Genomic DNA, 18,090 nt, shown 5'->3' with positions numbered 1-18,090 from the left:
ATCACCAAGCCTAGGGAGAGCTGCTGTGGACAGGCCTGGGCCGAGGAGGCATCTCATGAGGATCTCAGCAAGCAGCGACTGGATTGGGCCTGACCCCATCCAGAAGTGACTGGCCTTTGCTGTGACCAGAGCCTGAATTCTAAGCCTGGCTTGGACTCACCCTGGTGCCCCCTCAACATAGCCAGACTGAGCCCAGCCACAGCCAGAGGTCTCTCTGGTCCTGCCAAAGGCTACCCTCTGACGTCACCACAGCCTATGCCAGCAGTCCATACACTATCCCTTGACTCCTCCGGGCAGCTGCCTCTCGCTGCTGCCCGGGGGCCTTCTCTTCCCTGCCTCGCCATCCCTGGTCCTGTGAGTTTTAGTCTTCTCTAGCCCAAAGCCTCAGTTTCCCCCTGACTCGTGGGCACAGCGACCTCCTTGCAGAAAGGGAAGGCCCAGGTTGGAAGAACTTGGGCAGGAAATGGATCCCCGTGCCTGTGCTCCCCTAGACCGTGAGCAAGCTGGTGATCCAGAATGCCAATGTGTCCGCCATGTACAAGTGCGTGGTCTCCAACAAGGTGGGCCAGGACGAGCGGCTCATCTACTTCTATGTGACCAGTGAGTGACCAGACCAGGGCGGGCAGGCCTGGGTACAGGGTCAGGAGGGGGCAGGTTTGGGCTCATTGAGTTTCCAGGGTCCGTGGGGCACCCAGGAGAGAGATGCAAGGCCCACCAGTTGTGGGAAGGAAAAATAGCTTTGAGGGCCACCCGCATAGGGCCTGGGTGCTGGTGCACTGGGATGGAATGGCATTCTCTGTCCCCAGTCCTGAGGCTCCTGCCCCAGGCTGCCCTTGGCTCACTGCAGCTCCTCCTAGCTATCCTCACTCCCAACCCCGCTTTCCCAAGCCCTGGGACCTTGTGCCTCACCTGTGAATTTTGCCCTGGGGAGAAGGTCTGTGGTTTACTCAGATTATCAAATGTGCTGGTGACCTCAGGAGAGCTGAGCCCAGGAGCAGACATCACTGGGTCCCAGAATGTAGGTCAGGGTGCCAGCAGAGAGATGGAGCCCAAGAGAACACCTGGTGGCTGGGGAGGCCACAGGAGCCTGACCAGAAGTGATCAGAGACAAAGGAAAATGGGCGCATGGCAAAAGCCAGTGCAGACATTGTTTCAAGCTGAGCACGGGGTGGGATGTGGCAAGCTTCAAGAGAGAATGAGGACTGAAGTCCCACTGAGTGGTGACGAGGAACTCTAGATGACCTGGGTTTCTGGGAGGGGTGGGGGCAAGCAGTCCAGCTAGGGCTCCTACAAGAGAGAAAGAGAAGGAGGGAGGCAGGAGGAGACCCCAGGACTGACTCAGAGGGCCCACCGCAGCAGGTGGATGGGTGAGCAATGTCACCAGGCTTCCTCCTCCCTTCACAGCCATCCCCGACGGCTTCAGCATCGAATCCAAGCCATCCGAGGAGCTGCTAGAGGGCCAGCCGGTGCTCCTGAGCTGCCAAGCCGACAGCTACAAGTACGAGCATCTGCGCTGGTACCGCCTCAACCTGTCCACGCTGCACGACGCGCACGGGAACCCGCTGCTGCTCGACTGCAAGAACCTGCACCTGTTCGCCACGCCCCTGGCCGCCAGCCTGGAGGAGGTGGCGCCAGGCCATGCCACGCTCAACCTGAGCATCCCCCGCGTGGCGCCCGAGCATGAGGGCCACTATGTGTGCGAGGTGCAGGACCGGCGCAACCACGACAAGCACTGCCAGAAGAAGTACCTGTCGGTGCAGGGTGAGGCCGCCGCGGGGAGGACTGTGCGCCCTTCTGGCTGTGACTGCCTGCGACTTTGCCGAGGCAGAGCGCGCCCCTGGGAGGTCCATTCGCAGCCCTGGTCTGCGGGAACACCCTCTCCTGACTATCTGCCTCCTGCCCCTCACACAAACCCTTAGTCGGGCTTCCAGGGATCCTTCCCCACCTCTGCTTCCAGACCAGAGAGGGCCCTCCTGCTAAGTGCAGCTCCACTTAGCTCCCTCTCCACCCCTGCCCCCAGCCCTGGAAGCCCCTCGACTCACACAGAACTTGACTGACCTCCTGGTGAACGTGAGTGACTCCCTGGAGATGCAGTGCTTGGTGGCCGGAGCGCACGTGCCCAGCATTATGTGGTACAAAGACGAGAGGCCGCTGGAGGAAAAGTCTGGTAGGGAGGGTGGCCCAGGCGAAGGGCGGTCCAGAGGCCCGCGACGCCAAGGACCCCAAACCCAGGTGGACCCCCCCTCCACCCCACCCCTGCAGGAGTCGACTTGGCGGACTCCAACCAGAAGCTGAGCATCCAGCGCGTGCGCGAGGAGGACGCGGGACGCTATCTGTGCAGCGTGTGCAACGCCAAGGGCTGTGTCAACTCCTCAGCCAGTGTGGCCGTGGAAGGTCTGGCCTCAGCCTGCACCTCTCAACCCCCTTCCCGCCCCCAATTAGCGCCTTCTTGTGGCCACCTCGGGCAAGTCGTGCCCACCAGAAGGGGAACTGCCTGCAGGTGCACCCTCTTCCACACACACACGCCAGCCCCCTTCTGCCCACGCAGGCTCCGAGGATAAAGGCAACATGGAGATCGTGATCCTTGTTGGTACTGGGGTCATCGCTGTCTTCTTCTGGGTCCTCCTCCTCCTCATCTTCTGTAACATGAGGAGGGTGAGTGCCCCTTCCCTGCTCCTGATAGGGTCTCTGTCAGGCCTTCCCCCCACTAGCCACCCTTAAAATAAAGAACAAGGTGCCAGCCCAGTTCACCTGGCAGCCTTGTCTCCTGGGAAGCCTCCCAGTCCTTCACCCTGGGCTCCATCCCCGCAGAGGTTGTCCACCTCTTACTCTGCCCCCTCCTTGACTGAGAGCCCAGCAGGAAATGCCATCTGTCTTGGGCAAAGTTCTGCCCAAGCCACAGTGGTGTGGCGGAATCAATAAGCTGCCCCACTCCTCCCTGTCCTGCCCCGCAGCCGGCCCACGCAGACATCAAAACCGGCTACCTGTCCATCATCATGGATCCCGGGGAAGTGCCTCTGGAGGAGCAATGTGAATACCTGTCCTACGACGCCAGCCAGTGGGAGTTTCCCCGAGAACGGCTGCACCTGGGTGAGGCCAGCACCCAGCCTTCCCCACCCACCTGCTGCAGGCTGGAGTGCCTGAACCCCTCCGTTCTCAGAACTTGTGCCAGGAAGGCCCGCCTGGCCTGACCTGTCCCTCTGGGCCTGGGTACCCAGAACCTTAGCCAAGCTTCCCGGTTCCTAGGCTCCCCGAGGTCACCTGCTGCCACCCTGAGCAAGGTGGATCTGTCGCACCTGCTCAAGAGGATGGTCGGCTTCCTGTCCTCCTCTCTCCCTCTCTTCCCGCTGTGGCTCCCACGCTCTTCCTGTTTGGCAGAGAGGCTCCCCACGTTCCTCCTGCTGCCGAGCCTGTCCTCTTGGACCTCTGGACGGGGCGCCCCTGCCGCCCACCTTTCTCTACCCTCACCCCATACAGCTCACCTGCAGCTGGCTCCCTGCCCCTACAGGGAGAGTGCTCGGCCACGGCGCCTTCGGGAAGGTGGTGGAAGCCTCCGCTTTCGGCATCAACAAGGGCAGCAGCTGTGACACCGTGGCCGTGAAAATGCTGAAAGGTGTGGGGTCAGCGGGCGGAAGAGGCAGCCTAGCTGGCGAGGAGCAGCAGCTCCGGGTGGGCCGGTGGGACGGCGATTCAGGAGGGAAAACGGGCCGGAAGCCAGTCTCATCCAAGGTTCTACAGGGAGGCTGCGGGAGTCAGAGCCAAGCCCCCACCTTAACCCCTGCCTCCGTGGGACCAGCAGGATGTCCTGGGCACCCCTCCCCTCCCAGAAGCGCTGACTGCGCCTTAGCTAAGCAGCCAGTGGCAGGGGACGGGGACGTCCCGGGATTGGGGCGGACGTCAGGCCTGTGTCTCCTCCAGAGGGCGCCACAGCCAGCGAGCACCGTGCGCTGATGTCGGAGCTCAAGATCCTAATTCACATCGGCAACCACCTCAACGTGGTCAACCTCCTGGGGGCGTGCACCAAGCCCAACGGTACGGAGCGGGGCGGCCCGTGCGGACGGCGAGGCCTGGTGGGGCTGGGCGCTCCGGGAGGGAGGGGCGCAGGGCCGGGACTGGGAGGCGCGCGTGGGCGCGGGGGCGAGGGCGGGGCGTGCCTTCGGTGCGCGCAGTGTCCCGAGCGCGCGGCCCCTGCCCCGTCCCGCCGCAGGCCCCCTCATGGTGATCGTGGAGTACTGCAAGTACGGCAACCTCTCCAACTTCCTGCGCGCCAAGCGGGAGACCTTCAGCGCCTATGCAGTGAGTGGGCGGCCGCCGGGGCGCGAGCTCTGCTCCTAAGCCTGCGGGGCGCCGCGGGCGGCGGAGGAATGGAGGCGCCTCTGCCGTGGACGACGGGGCGCCGTCGAACTAGCTTCATGCATCCGCAGGAGAAGTCCCCTGAGCAGCGCAGACGCTTCCGCGCCATGGTGGAGGGCGCCAGGGCGGATCGGAGGAGGCCAGGGAGCAGCGACGGGGCCCTCCTTGCACGGTTCCTAACGGGCAAGGGCGGAGCAGGGCGGGCTTCTCCAGACCGAGAAGGTTAGAGCCTGGCTTCTTCCCCTTTCCCAGTGCCTGACAAGCCCGGTTATATCCCATGATCAGGCACCCTAGGATAACCCAGCCTGGGGCCCTCGGTGGGAGCTTTCATGGGGGAGTGTGGAATGGGTTCTGCCTTAGGAAGGGAAGACACTCTGGGGACGATTTCCATGCCAGTGTTTTATGATTGGCTTGATCATTACAGGATGAATAGGAAATTGCCCTGCAGACCAGGCAGGCAGTCCAGGGCCAAGCAGCAGGTGCCAAGCCCCGACAGACAACAGGATTTATTGCTCTGGGAGTAGGACGTGGGTGTCCCAGAGGCTGAGGGGCAGGAGAGGGGCTGACACGCTTGTTAGCTGTGGCAGGGACGCAGTCAGGGTTGGGCAAAGAATCGTTTCCTGGGGCTGGGTAGATGGAGGCCACGGAGGAGGCGCCTCCTGAGCCCACCTTGCTCCACTGTGCAGCCGAGGACCTGTGGCTGAGCCCGCTGACCATGGAAGACCTTGTCTGTTACAGCTTCCAGGTGGCCAGAGGGATGGAGTTCCTGGCTTCCCGAAAGGTGAGCTTCCCTGGAAGGCCCTTAAGAGGAGAAAAGGGTGCAACCCCACCAGTTGCCAAGATGTGCTTGGTTCTGACTTCACCGTGCAAAGGCTCTGTGGTCCGTTAGTGTCTCTCTGACTTTGTAGAGGCGGAAACTCTGCCCCAAGCATGGAGTTGACCTCCCAAGGCCTCTTGGCTGCTCAGCGGCAGAGTCTGTCTGATTCTACAACTTTCTATGCTGTCCCCACAATTCCACAAGCCCTCTCCGTGATGAGTCCCAGAGAGGGACAGAAATCTTTCCTCAAAGGAGCATAGTTCAGGCAGGGCACCCCACGAGTCCCCACTGCTTGGGCACCCTGGAACTTCAGCTGTGGCTTTTACCCCAGGGGCCTGCACTGACAGCCCTCCTTCCACCTTCCTGCACCCCAGTGCATCCACAGAGACCTGGCTGCTCGGAACATTCTGCTGTCAGAAAGCGACGTGGTAAAGATCTGTGACTTTGGCCTTGCCCGGGACATCTACAAAGACCCTGACTACGTCCGCAAGGGCAGTGTGAGTGCGGCCATCCAGGAGAGGGCATGTGGGGCCCACTAGGCAAGGGAGTGCTACCACAGACTGCCTGTCCAGGAGAGGGAGTGCCGGTGCAGGGTGGCGTGACCTCCCCGGTTGGCCATCCACCTGCCCCGCTGCTGGGGCACTCACTCCCTTTTCCCAGGGGACCCTAGGACCCCCCCATATTTAGACATCCTGAGGCAAAGAAGTAGAGACGGGAGTTGACAAGTGGGGCCCAGTCCTCTAACTGGAACTTGCACTTTGCCCAATGCCTTGGTCTGTGCAGTGGGCCCTGACTCCCAGGGCCTGCCCTGTGGGGCCTGTGTGTGCAAGGCGTTGTGTGGCGCCTGTCCTGGAGATGGACCAGCTTGGTGCAGTACGTGGAACTCAGGAGGCGGAGTGTGTCTCTGAGTGGAGATGAGGCAGGGTAGCAGATGCCTGGATGAGCCCCCAGGGCGGGTTAGGGTTCTGCCCCTGGGAGAGGCAGGAAGAGTGTCAAGGGGGTGGGGAGCAGCACAGGCCCAGGGCCTGGGCATGATGGGCCATCCAGCCCAGTGTGGCCATTGGTTGGAGAGAAGGGTCAGGTGTGCATTTACAGAAATCACCCTGATGGCATAAACTGGGAAGAGAAGGGAGTGGGGGTCCTGGGGTGGAGATAGAGGCCAGTCCAGAAGGGCCCTGGCCATCTGGGCTCCCAGGTTGGAGGCCATGAGGAGGAGAGAGACAGCCAGTGGCAGAGATGCCTCAGGAGCCCAGGAGGAAGGTGTCAGGAGTGATGGCTGGGCTTCTAGGGTGGGGACAGTGAGTGGATAGAGCGTGCCTGTCAGGGGAGACGGTGAGGGTATGCAGGGATGAGTTTTATCAGAGGCTGGGCTGAGGGTCTAGGGCTGGAAGAAGGCATGCCGTCTCCTCCGATACCCCTCCCCAGAGAGCTCGGGAGAAGAGAGGGGCCCAGACAGACCCAGGAGAACAGAAGCAGGGAGACACCTTCAATCCAGGCAGAGGGCCCTGTAAAGGGGGTGCCAGAGCTCCTGGCCTCGGCCCTCTCTTCCCATCCATGCGGGACATTCTTCCCTCCACCTGCCCAGGCCCGGCTGCCCCTGAAGTGGATGGCCCCCGAAAGCATCTTTGACAAGGTGTACACCACGCAGAGTGACGTGTGGTCCTTCGGGGTGCTGCTCTGGGAGATCTTCTCTCTGGGTGAGTGCAGGATGGGGTGCTGGTGGGGAGAGGAGGCGAGGTCGCCGGCTGCAGGTTACACGACCAGCCCTCCTGGAGCAAGGGACTGGGCACATGGAGGTGTGTGCTGGATCATTCTGAAGCAGGTGGTTTGTGGGCCACCAAGAGACCCCGCTCCTCCCCAGCTTGGCCCAACCTCCAAGAGGACTTTGCCTCCAACGTGGGCCACCCTCTTGGGGGGAGTGCAAGCTGAAGCGTGTGCCAGGGCTGAGCCCGTGCATGTGAGTCCCAGAGGGACCTCAGGGCTCGGTCAGCGGGCATGCCTACTACGGGAGTCCCACGTGGGAACTCAGGCCCCACTGCCAACATGATGAAGTCCCCAGGCCGGGATAGGGCAATGATCCTGAATAAGTTAAAATGTCACCACGTGGCAACAGTGATACATGCTGCTATGGAAGCTAAAGGAGCAGGCAGAGTACAGGAGGCGTGGGAGCCTGGGTAAGCCCGAGGGCCCGGGGAGCGAGTGCAGCAGTCCAGGCCGAGTACAGGAGGCGTGGGAGCCTGGGTAAGCCCGAGGGCCCAGGGAGCGAGTGCAGCAGTCCAGGCCGAGTACAGGAGGCGTGGGAGCCTGGGTAAGCCCGAGGGCCCGGGGAGCGAGTGCAGCAGTCCAGGCCGAGTACAGGAGGCGTGGGAGCCTGGGTAAGCCCGAGGGCCCAGGGAGCGAGTGCAGCAGTCCAGGCCGAGTACAGGAGGCGTGGGAGCCTGGGTAAGCCCGAGGGCCCAGGGAGCGAGTGCAGCAGTCCAGGCCGAGTACAGGAGGCGTGGGAGCCTGGGTAAGCCCGAGGGCCCAGGGAGCGAGTGCAGCAGTCCAGGCCGAGTACAGGAGGCGTGGGAGCCTGGGTAAGCCCGAGGGCCCAGGGAGCGAGTGCAGCAGTCCAGGACAGGGGGAGCATCAGGAGGAGCAGTGAGAGGCAAGAGAGGCTTTGTTGAAACTGACCGCAGGCGGCTCCCCCGCCGCTGATGATCCAGGAGCCATGATGTCTACCGTGTCGCCAACGTGCGGGTGCTCTTGGCAACCCTAGCAAGCAGGCAGCTTGACCAAATGAAGAACTAGAGCTGGGAGGGCGGTGACTTGCCCAGGCCCCCAGATAGTCGGGTGAGCCGTCTCCACCCCACCACGGGGTTGGGGGAAGGAACAGGACGGGGTGACTTGGGGCGCTGGGCTGAGCAGCAGGTGGCTTGCTCCCCACCCAACTCCTCTTCTCCTTGTCAGGGGCCTCCCCATACCCTGGGGTGCAGATCAATGAGGAGTTCTGCCAGCAGCTGAGAGACGGCACGAGGATGAGGGCCCCAGAGCTGGCCACTCCCGCCATGTGAGCCTCCCTGTAGCCCTGCAGGTGTTAGGGGCAGCAAGCCTGGGGGCTGTGGGGGTTGTGGCCATAAGAAGGCAGCATCACGGAGGCCAGGGCCAGCAGGACAGGCCTGGACACCACCCTCAAGGCACACGGGTAGTCTGTAGCATAACTGCGACGGGCACCAAGCGGGAGGCCGGGCGCTGTAGGGACAGACAGAGCCACGTGCTCAGGGAAAGCATCACCGGGAGGGGACGCTGCACTCACACTTGACTGGAGAGCCAGGACAGGTGGACAAAGGTGGGGCGTGTGTCAGGAGGAGGGCAGAGTGGGTGGGAGGGTCCAGGAAGGCTGGGGAGCTGAAGGTGCAGGGGTGGGGTGGGGTGCACGCAGTCCAGCAGCCCGCTTGACCCCTGCAGACGCCGCGTCATGCTGAGCTGCTGGTCTGGAGACCCCAAGGCGAGACCTGCATTCTCGGAGCTGGTGGAGATTCTGGGGGACCTGCTCCAGGGCGGGGGCCTGCAAGTGAGCCCCTTCCCCACCCTTTGGCCCCTGCCCTGTGTCCCTGGCCCCGGCTTCCCCTCTGGGCTCTGCCCACCTCTCAGCTGCTAGGCTACGGTGTGTGGTCCTGGGCCCCTACCCACACCTCCTTTCCACACCCTCGCGTCTTTCTATTGAGCACACACCCACTCCATACCCACGGTGTCTGCTCCAGATGCTGTGTGGATGGTCAGAGCCTGTCCCTGCACAAGGGGAATCCCAGGCTGGTCCTCACTAGCCTTCGAGGGAGCCCTGTCTCCCTGGCATCATCATGAGGCATTCCTTCACCTGGTGCCTTTTCTGTCCCCGACTTCACTGAGCACATGGACCTTGACCTGTGTGTCCTGACATCTCCCTCCCCACCTGGTGCTCCTCCAGGGTGGGGGATGGAGCCAGCTTGTGACCCAACTCAAGGTGGGGCCTGGAGGAGGGACCAGGGAGCGGCCTGTTGCCCAGACCTTAGGGACTGGGATGGGTGCTTTGAGTCTGGTTCCATCCAAAGAAGAAGGTGGGAAGTGCTGGCCCTAGTTCCTGAGGCTGCAGGCTCAGCCAGGGACTGGAGGAAGGAGGATCCAGCTGAGCTCTGGCATGCCCCACCTGCCTCATCCATAAATGAGGTACCTGGAAGGGCTGTTTGGAGAATTTAGAGAAGCTGGCACAGCCAGCAGTCTGCTGCCGTGGCCCCTCCCCTGCCTTGATGGCTGAAGTGTGCTGGCTCCTGGCATGTGCTCGTTTCCTCCTTGGAGTGCTCACGTGCCAGCATGGCCTGTTAGGACCATATTTCAGGGGTCAGGAGCCCAAGCAGTCCCGAGTGCAGGGGCGAGAGCTGAGGGCAGTACCTGGTGGTTCCTGGCCCGGCTGCCTCTCCTGTTCCCGCCAGGAAGAGGAGGAGGCCCACGTGGCCCCTCGAGGTTCTCAGAGCTCAGAAGAGGGCAGCTTCTCGCAGGCATCCACCACGGCCCTACATATCACCAAGGCTGACGCTGAGGACAGCCCGCCAAGCCTGCAGCACCACAGCCTGGCTGCCAGGTCAGCTGTCCTCCGGTCCGGGAATGGGGCGGGAGAAAGCCGTGTGGACAGGGTGCATTTTATCCTCTGCGCCATCGGGGAAAAGCGAACCATGCGACTTCAGAGACAAGTGTGCACCAACTCAGAGCGCAGAGTGACTTTAAACGACCCACTGCAGGGCCCCTCCAAGGCCATGTGACCTGGCCACATGCTGTTCTGAGTCCCTTCTGTCCACTCACCGGTGTCCCCTCACCCCAACATCAAGGGCACATTTTCTCACAGGGAGAGGTGCAGTGGACTGCGTTTGGGCCCAGGGCCCAGATTCCTCCCAGGAGCTAAATCACTGATGAGTCTGGGGGTGAGTCCTCAGAGTCCTTGGGAGCAGGGAAGGCCTCCCACTGAGGCATGGTCAGGAAGAGAACGCAGCCTAATTCCCAGAACTCTGCCCAGGCTCTCCTATCCCCGGCGGTTCACACTCAGGACGCTGTGCCGCCACATTGACAGAACCCTTGCTGAGATGCAGGCTCTGTGTCCTGTCCCTCTGCCCCAGCACAGGACAGGGCCGGGCCTGTGGGGACAAGAACAGTGGGCTGGATTTGGCCAGGCTCCTTCCACCAACCTTGCAACACATGCCTTAGTGCACACGTGTAGGGGCAGGGCAGTCGGCGGCTCGTAGCCCCAGGGCCGTCCTCCTGGCCCAGGGTGGCCCATGCTCTGAGGAGCTCCATGCCACACCGGGCTGGGTATCCCCTCACTTCCCATCGCAGAGCTCAGCAGTGGACTCGGGAGGAAGCATGGCCCAGGGTGGGGGTGCTCACCCAGGCCCTGCTGCTGGGGCTGCGGGGCAGACGTCTGAGGCCAGGCCCGAGGAGGACGAGGACCCCCGCCAGCACTCAGATCCAGGCCCCGGTACTCCTGCCCCAGGCTGGGGGTCCTTCCCAGGGGAAGAGGGGCCACAGGGACAGTGGACAGAGCTTCGAGGAAGGTTGCATTCCTTAGCACCTTCTGACTTCTCCCCACAGGTATTACAACTGTGTGTCCTTTCCCGGGTGCCTGGCCAGAGGGACTCAGACCCATGGTTCCTCCAGGATGAAGACATTTGAAGAATTCCCCATGACCCCAACGACCTTCAAAGCCTCTGTGGTACTTCACAGGAAGGGTGGGGCGGTGCTCTCGGGTCAGGACCGGGGCCGCCTCAGGGGAGGCAGCACCAAGAGTTCCTAAGCAGGCGGCAGAATCCAGTTGCAGCTCTTTAACAGAGAAGACTGTCCCTCGAAAGTGCAAGTCCAGGGAGAGCCTTGGGCACATTCGGGCCCTCCTGCGATGCCACGTGTCATCGCTGCTGTCTGTCCTATGCCCTCATCACCCCCACCCAAGGCCTCCCCTCCTCAGCAGCGAAGAAACCCCAGTGGAAGGACAGCTGCTCCTTGGTATCAGGGTCAGGGGCCCTGGGCCTGGTCAGTGAGCGCTGGGCAGAAGGGCCCCTTACGAGCTCTTGGCCAGAGCACAGGCATCTGGATTCCTGCCTCCAGGGCCACTTGGAGATGCTGGGGGACTCTGAAAAGATTACAGTTCCCCTCTCGTGTGATTCAAAATAAAAACCACGCCAAGCCACAGTCAAAGGGTAACAAAGCCCCTCAAACCAGGAGGCAGCTGATCATTTTTTTGAAGTATGAGCTGCCAGGTTCTGGGCCCTCTCCCTGGTTCTTCCAGAGCTCCACCACGCCCTGAGCACACGCTCAGACACCATGGAGTTCCCACGGGCCAGCCACAGCCCCCTGATCTCAGTGTCTCCCTCCATGGCAGAGGCATGTGACCCTCACCCTGGGATGGAATGGATGCCTCGTTTCCAGCTCAGTTTCCCGGGGACAGGTGTTAGGTCAGCAGTGGCACAAGGTCATGCTGCATATCTTGGCTGGCGGTGGCTGCCCTGCAGGAGGGCCTCAGGCAGGACCCAAAGCCTGGCTTGTCCTCCACACAGGACAACCAGACGGACAGTGGGATGGTGCTGGCCTCAGAGGAGTTTGAGCAGATCGAGAGCAGGCATAGACAAGAAAGCGGCTTCAGGTAAGGGCTTCGTGAGCCTCCTGCTCTGCAGCGTGGGCACTGCCCTCCCCTGGAGGAGGAAGGCTGGGGCCTGGATGGGCCTAGCCCTCTTCCTGGAACCTTTCATGGCTCCCTATGACCTTTTCGTATGTTCAAGGTGAGCAGCTCTGAGACACCCCTTCTCACCCAGCACCACAGGAGCCCCCCCTCGTCACATGCTGAGCACCTGGGTGCTGGTCCCGACACCTCCCTGTCATCTGACAGAGCTCAGGTGCTGCGTCTTTCTGACACCACACGTAACCCACCATGCCCTGGGCACGCACACCCTTCTCTAGGCGGGGTAGGGTGCCCCAGCCCCAAAACCCCTGAACTTCATCCAGTAGCCATAGAAGCCAGGTAGATACTGTCATCTGAACTGGCTGGGATATCTTATGGCAACAGAGAAATAAATACGCACGTATGCCTGTCCAGAGGGTGACCTGGATAGAAAGTGAACTCCATTTGCTCAGCATGATAGCCAAGGGAGAAAAGTTTTGGCCAACTTGAACACTGAAACTTTTAGGGGTATAGATTAAACGAAGACTTTAGTGTCTACTTAAAAGATTCACTTATTTATTTATTTATTTATTTTTGAGACAGGGTCTTACTCTGTCACCCAGGCTGGAGTGCAGTGGCGTGATCTCAGCTCACCGCAACCTCTGCCTCCCAGGTTCAAGCGATTCTCTTGCCTCAGTCTCCTGAGTAGCTGGGATTATAGACGTGTCCCACCATGCCCAGCTAATTTTTATATTCTTAGTAGAGACTGGATTTCACCACGTTGGCCAGGTTGGTCTTGAACTCCTGGCTTCAAGTGATCTGCCCGCGTCAGCCTCCCAGAGTACTGGGATTACAGGCGCCAGTCACCATGCCTGGCTCATCAGGTGACTCCTGTTAGTACCTGGTTTTGAAAAATTCATGGTGGTTACATTTATGGAAATAGTTTTGGGCTAATTTTTCTTTACCAAACAGCATTTTGACATTCAAAAAACAAGGTAATTAAGTAACAGGTATAGCAGAGGGTGACTGCTACTTTAATTCAAGCCTCTGCACACCTTGGAAAACAGCACAGCTCCTTGAGATCAAAGAAGGCCACTCAGCCCATGCCTGTGGCTCTCCCAGGAGACAGACTCCGTGTAAGCATGAGTTGGAAACTCAACACCAGGACCAGCACGGCTGAACCTGCGTCAGAGTCAGATGAGGGCCGTCCCGTGAGAGGAGAGCGTGACAAGGTCCTTGGGGCTGCGGCGACACAGACCGGGGGTGATGGAGGAGACGGGGCTGTGAGGACAGCAAAGTTCCCTGTCAAGTCCAAGGCACTGGGCAGCCGTCTTGCTTCTGAAAGTGCAGCAAGCCAGAAGGGAGTGCAGCCTCTCAGATGCTTAGTGGTGGAGGAAGAAGAAAATTCCAGAAGAGAAGGGTCCTAAGGAAGCAGGATAGTATCCAGAAGACAGATGAGCACACGTGATGGATTTGTTCATCTGAGAAACTGCACCTCCCTATAGCGGCAGCAGAGGGCGCTGTTCTTTGCCCTCTGTTCATCACGAGCCACGAAGAGGTGCCACAGGTCACTGGCCAGTGCATTTGCTTGGCGTACAGAACGCTCTCCAAACAGGTGCAAGGAGAGACTGTTCCATGGCGGGGGGTCTGTGAGGGGAAGAAGGAGGAATCTGTCTGCCTGGTCCTTCGCTGTCTCCTGTTAGCCTCTGGTCAGCCTCATCCCACGGGGGGTGACCTCCTCCTCACTCCTGGGTCGCATCATCCAGTGCCTTCAGTGGCCACTTAGGATGCCAGAGACCACGCCCTGTAGATGTGGCTTTTCATCTGCATCTGTGGGTGAAAGGAGATCGGGAAATGCTGGGCTTGTGACCGGTCAGCGGGGCTGCATGGTGCCATTGGAAGGCCCAGCTCTCCTGGGTAAGAGACTGGCTGGCCCCTGGTAGCAGGATGAGACAGGACGTGATTGGAGCCTTCAGAAGGAAGAATGCACTCGAAGGAACTTGAGATGATGCCAAAGATACAGGTTTGATGTGGCACTTTGAGTGAAGAATCGTAGGATGCCACCAAAATCCCTATCCCATCCACAGGATAAGTGGCTATTTCTGGTGTAGGAAATCCCAACATGAATAATCATGAACCCCCCAAAAAGCACTATCCATACAAAGTTATAGGACTAAAACCGAACATTAGACTTAAAACTTCCCAGTAGAAAATTGTTTAAATGAAACAGGAAAATGAACAAAATGCTCCAACATGAATTGCACATATAATGAAACAAGCAGCAGCACCATGAATCTGAAATTCAAAATTTCAGAATAGAAATGGACAATGTGAAGATACAAATGGGAGCCAACTAAATTCAGGAAAGAAAGAAAAGAGAAATTTGGCCAGGCAGTGGCTCTCACCTGTGATCGCAGCTCCTTGGGAGGCTGAGGCAGGAGGATCACTTGAGGCCTGGCGTTCGAGACCAGCCTGGGCAACAGAGTGAGACCCTGTCTCTATAAATAGTAATTTAAATAATTAGATGGGTGTGGTGGCACACGCCTGTAATCTCAGCTACTTGGGAGGCTGAGGCAGGAGAATTGCTTGGACCCGGGAGATGGAGGCTGCAGTCGCCACTGTACTCCAGCCTGACGAACAGAGCAAGACTCTGTCTCTAATTTAAAAAAAAGAGAACTAATATTTTAAACTTATGATCAGGAGTTTTCAATAGCACCATGCAAAGCACCAAACAATAAATCAACATCTTCAAAAAATGCAAAGAAAGTGAGCACCGAGGGTGGTGCATGATGGGGCACGCACAGGGGAGAGCAGTGACAGGAACCACCTCCCGTGCCGGGTTGAGCAGCTTGGATTTCCTTCAGGAGTGTTGGGAAGCCGTTGGAGGATGTGTCAGGAGAATGACATAGTGTAACTTGAAGGACCTCCCTGAAGGTTGGACCACGGGGAGGCCGGGGCGGAAGCAGAGCAGTCCGCAGGGGGATGTCACAGAGCTGGCAGGGACGCAGCTGGCTCCGCAGGAGGGGCAGGAATGGAGATGTGCGGATGTGTTCTGGAGTTAGAATGGACAGGACTTCTGGACGGATGGGATAAGGAGAGTGAGGGCAAGCAGGAAGCAGGGAGAACCCCAGGGTGCTTGGCTTGAGCAGCCGAGGGGATGTTGGTGCCATTCGCTGAGATGGGCAAGGCCGTAGAGGTGGGCTAGAGGATGAAGTTGGACATTCTTCGCAGTCGTGTCCAGGCCAGGGACAAAGCTCCAGTGAGTGCTGAGTCACATCAATCAGCTTTGCTGTTCGAGTCCAGTCTGTGTGTGTTTTTCGAAGTCTGAGCGTGTCTTATGCTCCGCTATGTCCTTGGTGGTTCCCATAAGACCCTTACAGGGGTCCAGTCCCTCCTTGTTTTGTGCGTGTTTTTCAGTGGCACAATCTTGGCTCACTGCAGCCTCCACCTCGTGGGCTCAAGCAGTTCTTTCACTTAGCTGGGACCACAGCATGCACCACCACACCTGGCTAATTTTTGTATTTTTTGAAGAGACTTGGTTTCGCCATGTTGCCAGGGCTGGTCTCTAACTCCTGGCCTCAAGCGATCCACCTGCCTCGGGCTCCCAAAGCACGGGGATTACAGGCATGCACCACCGCGCCCGGACTTCTTTTCTTACTAACACCACCTTCCCTGTCTTGGCAGTTGTAAAGGACCTGGCCAGAATGTGGATGTGACCAGGGCACACCCTGACTCCCAAGGGAGGAGGCGGCGGCCTGACCGGGGGGCCCGAGGAGGCCAGGTGTTTTACAACAGCGAGTATGGGGAGCTGTTGGAGCCAAGCGAGGACCCCTGCTCCCCGTCTGCCCACGTGCCCTTCTTCACAGACAACAGCTACTAAGCAGCACTGGACAAGGCCCCTGCTCTGTGCTGCCCCTGGGCCCCAGCACTTGGGTTCAGGCCCGGTGGGGTGGGCAGAGGGCTGGAGGCAGGTTGGGAACTCGTCTGGTTTCACTCTGGCCGCACGGGAGTGTCCTCTTCCCTCTCTGCAGGCTTCCCAGCTAGGAAGAGCAGAACTCCAGGCCTAAGGCTCCCGGAATTCTGTCACCACGCCTGTCCAGGGCCACCCTCCAGCCACTCCAGCCCCTCCCCCTCAGATTCAGATGTCATTTAGTTCAGTGTCCACAGGTGCTGGTCCTGGGGCTAGCACTTCCATGGGAATGTCTCTTTGATGACCTCCTTTCATCACAGTGCGTGGTGGCCTGGTCCCTATTTTCTGATGAGGAATCTGTAGGTCTGGCAGTCACACAGTGATGGAGGTCAAGGCAGACTGGAGCGATGTCTCCCAAATGCCCCATCCTCCACATGCACCAGCTGCTCTTACCCCTGGGGCTGGCTGGCCTCACCCACCCCTGCACAGTTGGAAGGAGGGGCCATGTTTCCATCTCAGAAAAACAAGGGAGGGCCTGACCAAACAGCTAATTAGCCCCCCCCCCCCAGGCGGCCGCCTATATGACTAACCCGCAACAGAGAGGCCGCCCACACACCTGGGCCTGGGTGTTGAGAGCCATTTAGCAGGTCTTTCTCAACAGAACTTCCAAGACTGTTTTAGCTGCTGTGAAGAATTTGCTTTCCAAATTCAGCCTGGAAGGTGCCCAGGGACAGTCGTCCTGAATCTAGATGACTCTTGCCCCTGCCCCAGGTCGGGGCCAGCAGGGCAGACACCGCCTCTGGAGAAGGCCTCCCGCTCTGCCCACCTGGCCCAGACTCCCAGGAACCCGGGTCTGGAGCTGCTGGTCTGGTTCCTCCCTTCAGAACCTGGATCTGCCACCTGCGGCCCCTCCCAAGCTATGAACCAGCTCCCGAGAGGTGAGCACCATGGGATCCACACGGGAAGGCTTGGGGCTGGCACAAAGGACCACCCAGCATTGCCCGGTGCCACCCCGCACTCAGTGGACGTTCTCGAGGCTCTGCTTTGGCCTTCTCCTGGCCTGTGCCTGACATCACCCTGGCTGGTCATGGCACCCTTCCGGGGGAGCAGCAGCGAGCTCCCCTGAAGGCTGGGGCCATTCTGCTCAGGACCCCATCCCAGCTCACACTGCCCACCCAGAGAGACCCTCGTCCCCGTTAGAACCACGGAGACTGACACCACCCCGACCCTCCAAGCCCACCCCACAAGACGCTTGCAGGACAGGCGCCGCGCAGCGAGCAGAGGTTTGCTCGTCCGCCCCTTCCCCCCACACCGTGCGCGTTACTCCGGGAAACGTTGAGTGCACGTATGACGTCATCCTCGTGGTCCCCGTGACCTCCCCCTTTCTCTGCACGTCGCCCGACGTGGGACTGGCATGTGAGCCCGGCCCGGTGCGCACCTCTCCTTCCTTCTCTTCACTACCCGCCCAAGCATGTACCGGGAAGCAAACCTACTACTGCGCCCTTGTAGGCCACGTTCTCAGAAAAGATCGAAAATATTTAACAAGAGATAATAATAAATCTGATGCCAGTCTTGGAGTTATTCTGAATGGACTCTAAGTTCCAGCGTCTCGTGACATTTTGAGTTTAACATTCCTCCGCGTCCCATCAGCCCCAGGAAGCCCGAGGAGGCGGCTCCGCTCCCAGGAGCCGCGGCAAAGGGGCATGGTTTCCAGGGAGCGGGCGCGGGACGCCGAAGACCCGCTCCGTTCCCAGCCGCCCGGCTTCCGAGCCGCTGCAGACGCGTTCCCTGAGGCCGGCAGTGTCCATAGAGCACCGCGGCCCTGCGGCGCCGCCCGCCCAGACACAAGTTGCCCGAGCCCCGGAGCCCAGCCCAGCGCGAGGCCGCCTCCGTTCCCACGGTTGACCGCGCGCCGCCCTGCGCAGATGTCCGGACCCCCGCGGGTCCACGTAGGGCGCCAGGCGCGGAGGGGCGCCGGGAGAGGGGCACAGAGTAGAGGGGCGCCGGGAGAGGGGCACAGAGTAGAGAGGCGCAGAGTAGAGGGGCGCCGGGAGCGGGGCGCAGAGTAGAGGGGCACAGAGTAGAGGGGCGCCGGGAGAGGGGCACAGAGTAGAGGGGCGCCGGGAGAGGGGCACAGAGTAGAGGGGCGCCGGGAGAGGGGCACAGAGTAGAGGGGCGCCGGGAGCGGGGCGCAGAGTAGACGGGCGCAGAGTAGAGGGGCGCCGGGAGAGGGGCACAGAGTAGAGGGGCGCCGGGAGCGGGGCGCAGAGTAGACGGGCGCAGAGTAGAGGGGCGCCGGGAGAGGGGCACAGAGTAGAGGGGCGCCGGGAGAGGGGCACAGAGTAGAGGGGC

At 60.3% G+C, this 18,090-nt stretch overlaps 1 protein-coding gene across 2 annotated transcripts in view; it reads left to right on the top strand.

Moving 5' to 3' along the window:
* FLT4 (fms related receptor tyrosine kinase 4) overlaps positions 1 to 17,315 on the top strand; it is a 42,022-nt gene extending 24,707 nt beyond the window's left edge. The window contains exons 12-30 of one of the 2 annotated variants that reach the window (XM_021676306.2): positions 492 to 600; positions 1,405 to 1,761; positions 2,021 to 2,167; positions 2,263 to 2,394; positions 2,549 to 2,655; positions 2,955 to 3,090; positions 3,509 to 3,613; positions 3,919 to 4,032; positions 4,208 to 4,296; positions 4,425 to 4,575; positions 5,040 to 5,134; positions 5,545 to 5,667; positions 6,756 to 6,867; positions 8,120 to 8,219; positions 8,618 to 8,723; positions 9,619 to 9,767; positions 10,769 to 10,889; positions 11,728 to 11,813; positions 15,513 to 17,315. In XM_021676306.2, coding sequence (XP_021531981.2) covers positions 492 to 600; positions 1,405 to 1,761; positions 2,021 to 2,167; positions 2,263 to 2,394; positions 2,549 to 2,655; positions 2,955 to 3,090; positions 3,509 to 3,613; positions 3,919 to 4,032; positions 4,208 to 4,296; positions 4,425 to 4,575; positions 5,040 to 5,134; positions 5,545 to 5,667; positions 6,756 to 6,867; positions 8,120 to 8,219; positions 8,618 to 8,723; positions 9,619 to 9,767; positions 10,769 to 10,889; positions 11,728 to 11,813; positions 15,513 to 15,708 — 2,535 coding nt within the window. In that variant the 3' untranslated portion in view covers positions 15,709 to 17,315. The other variant, XM_064376633.1, reaches the window with a different exon arrangement.
* Positions 17,316 to 18,090: the final 775 nt, after the last annotated feature.

The sequence above is a fragment of the Aotus nancymaae genome, unplaced genomic scaffold, assembly GCF_030222135.1.
Source record: "Aotus nancymaae isolate 86718 unplaced genomic scaffold, 86718_ANA_hifiasm-v0.15.2.pri h1tg000015l_1, whole genome shotgun sequence".
In the NCBI taxonomy this organism is placed as follows: Eukaryota; Metazoa; Chordata; class Mammalia; order Primates; family Aotidae; genus Aotus; species Aotus nancymaae.
Note: the sequence above shows the minus strand (reverse complement) of the source record. Positions and strands in the feature narration are given on the sequence as shown.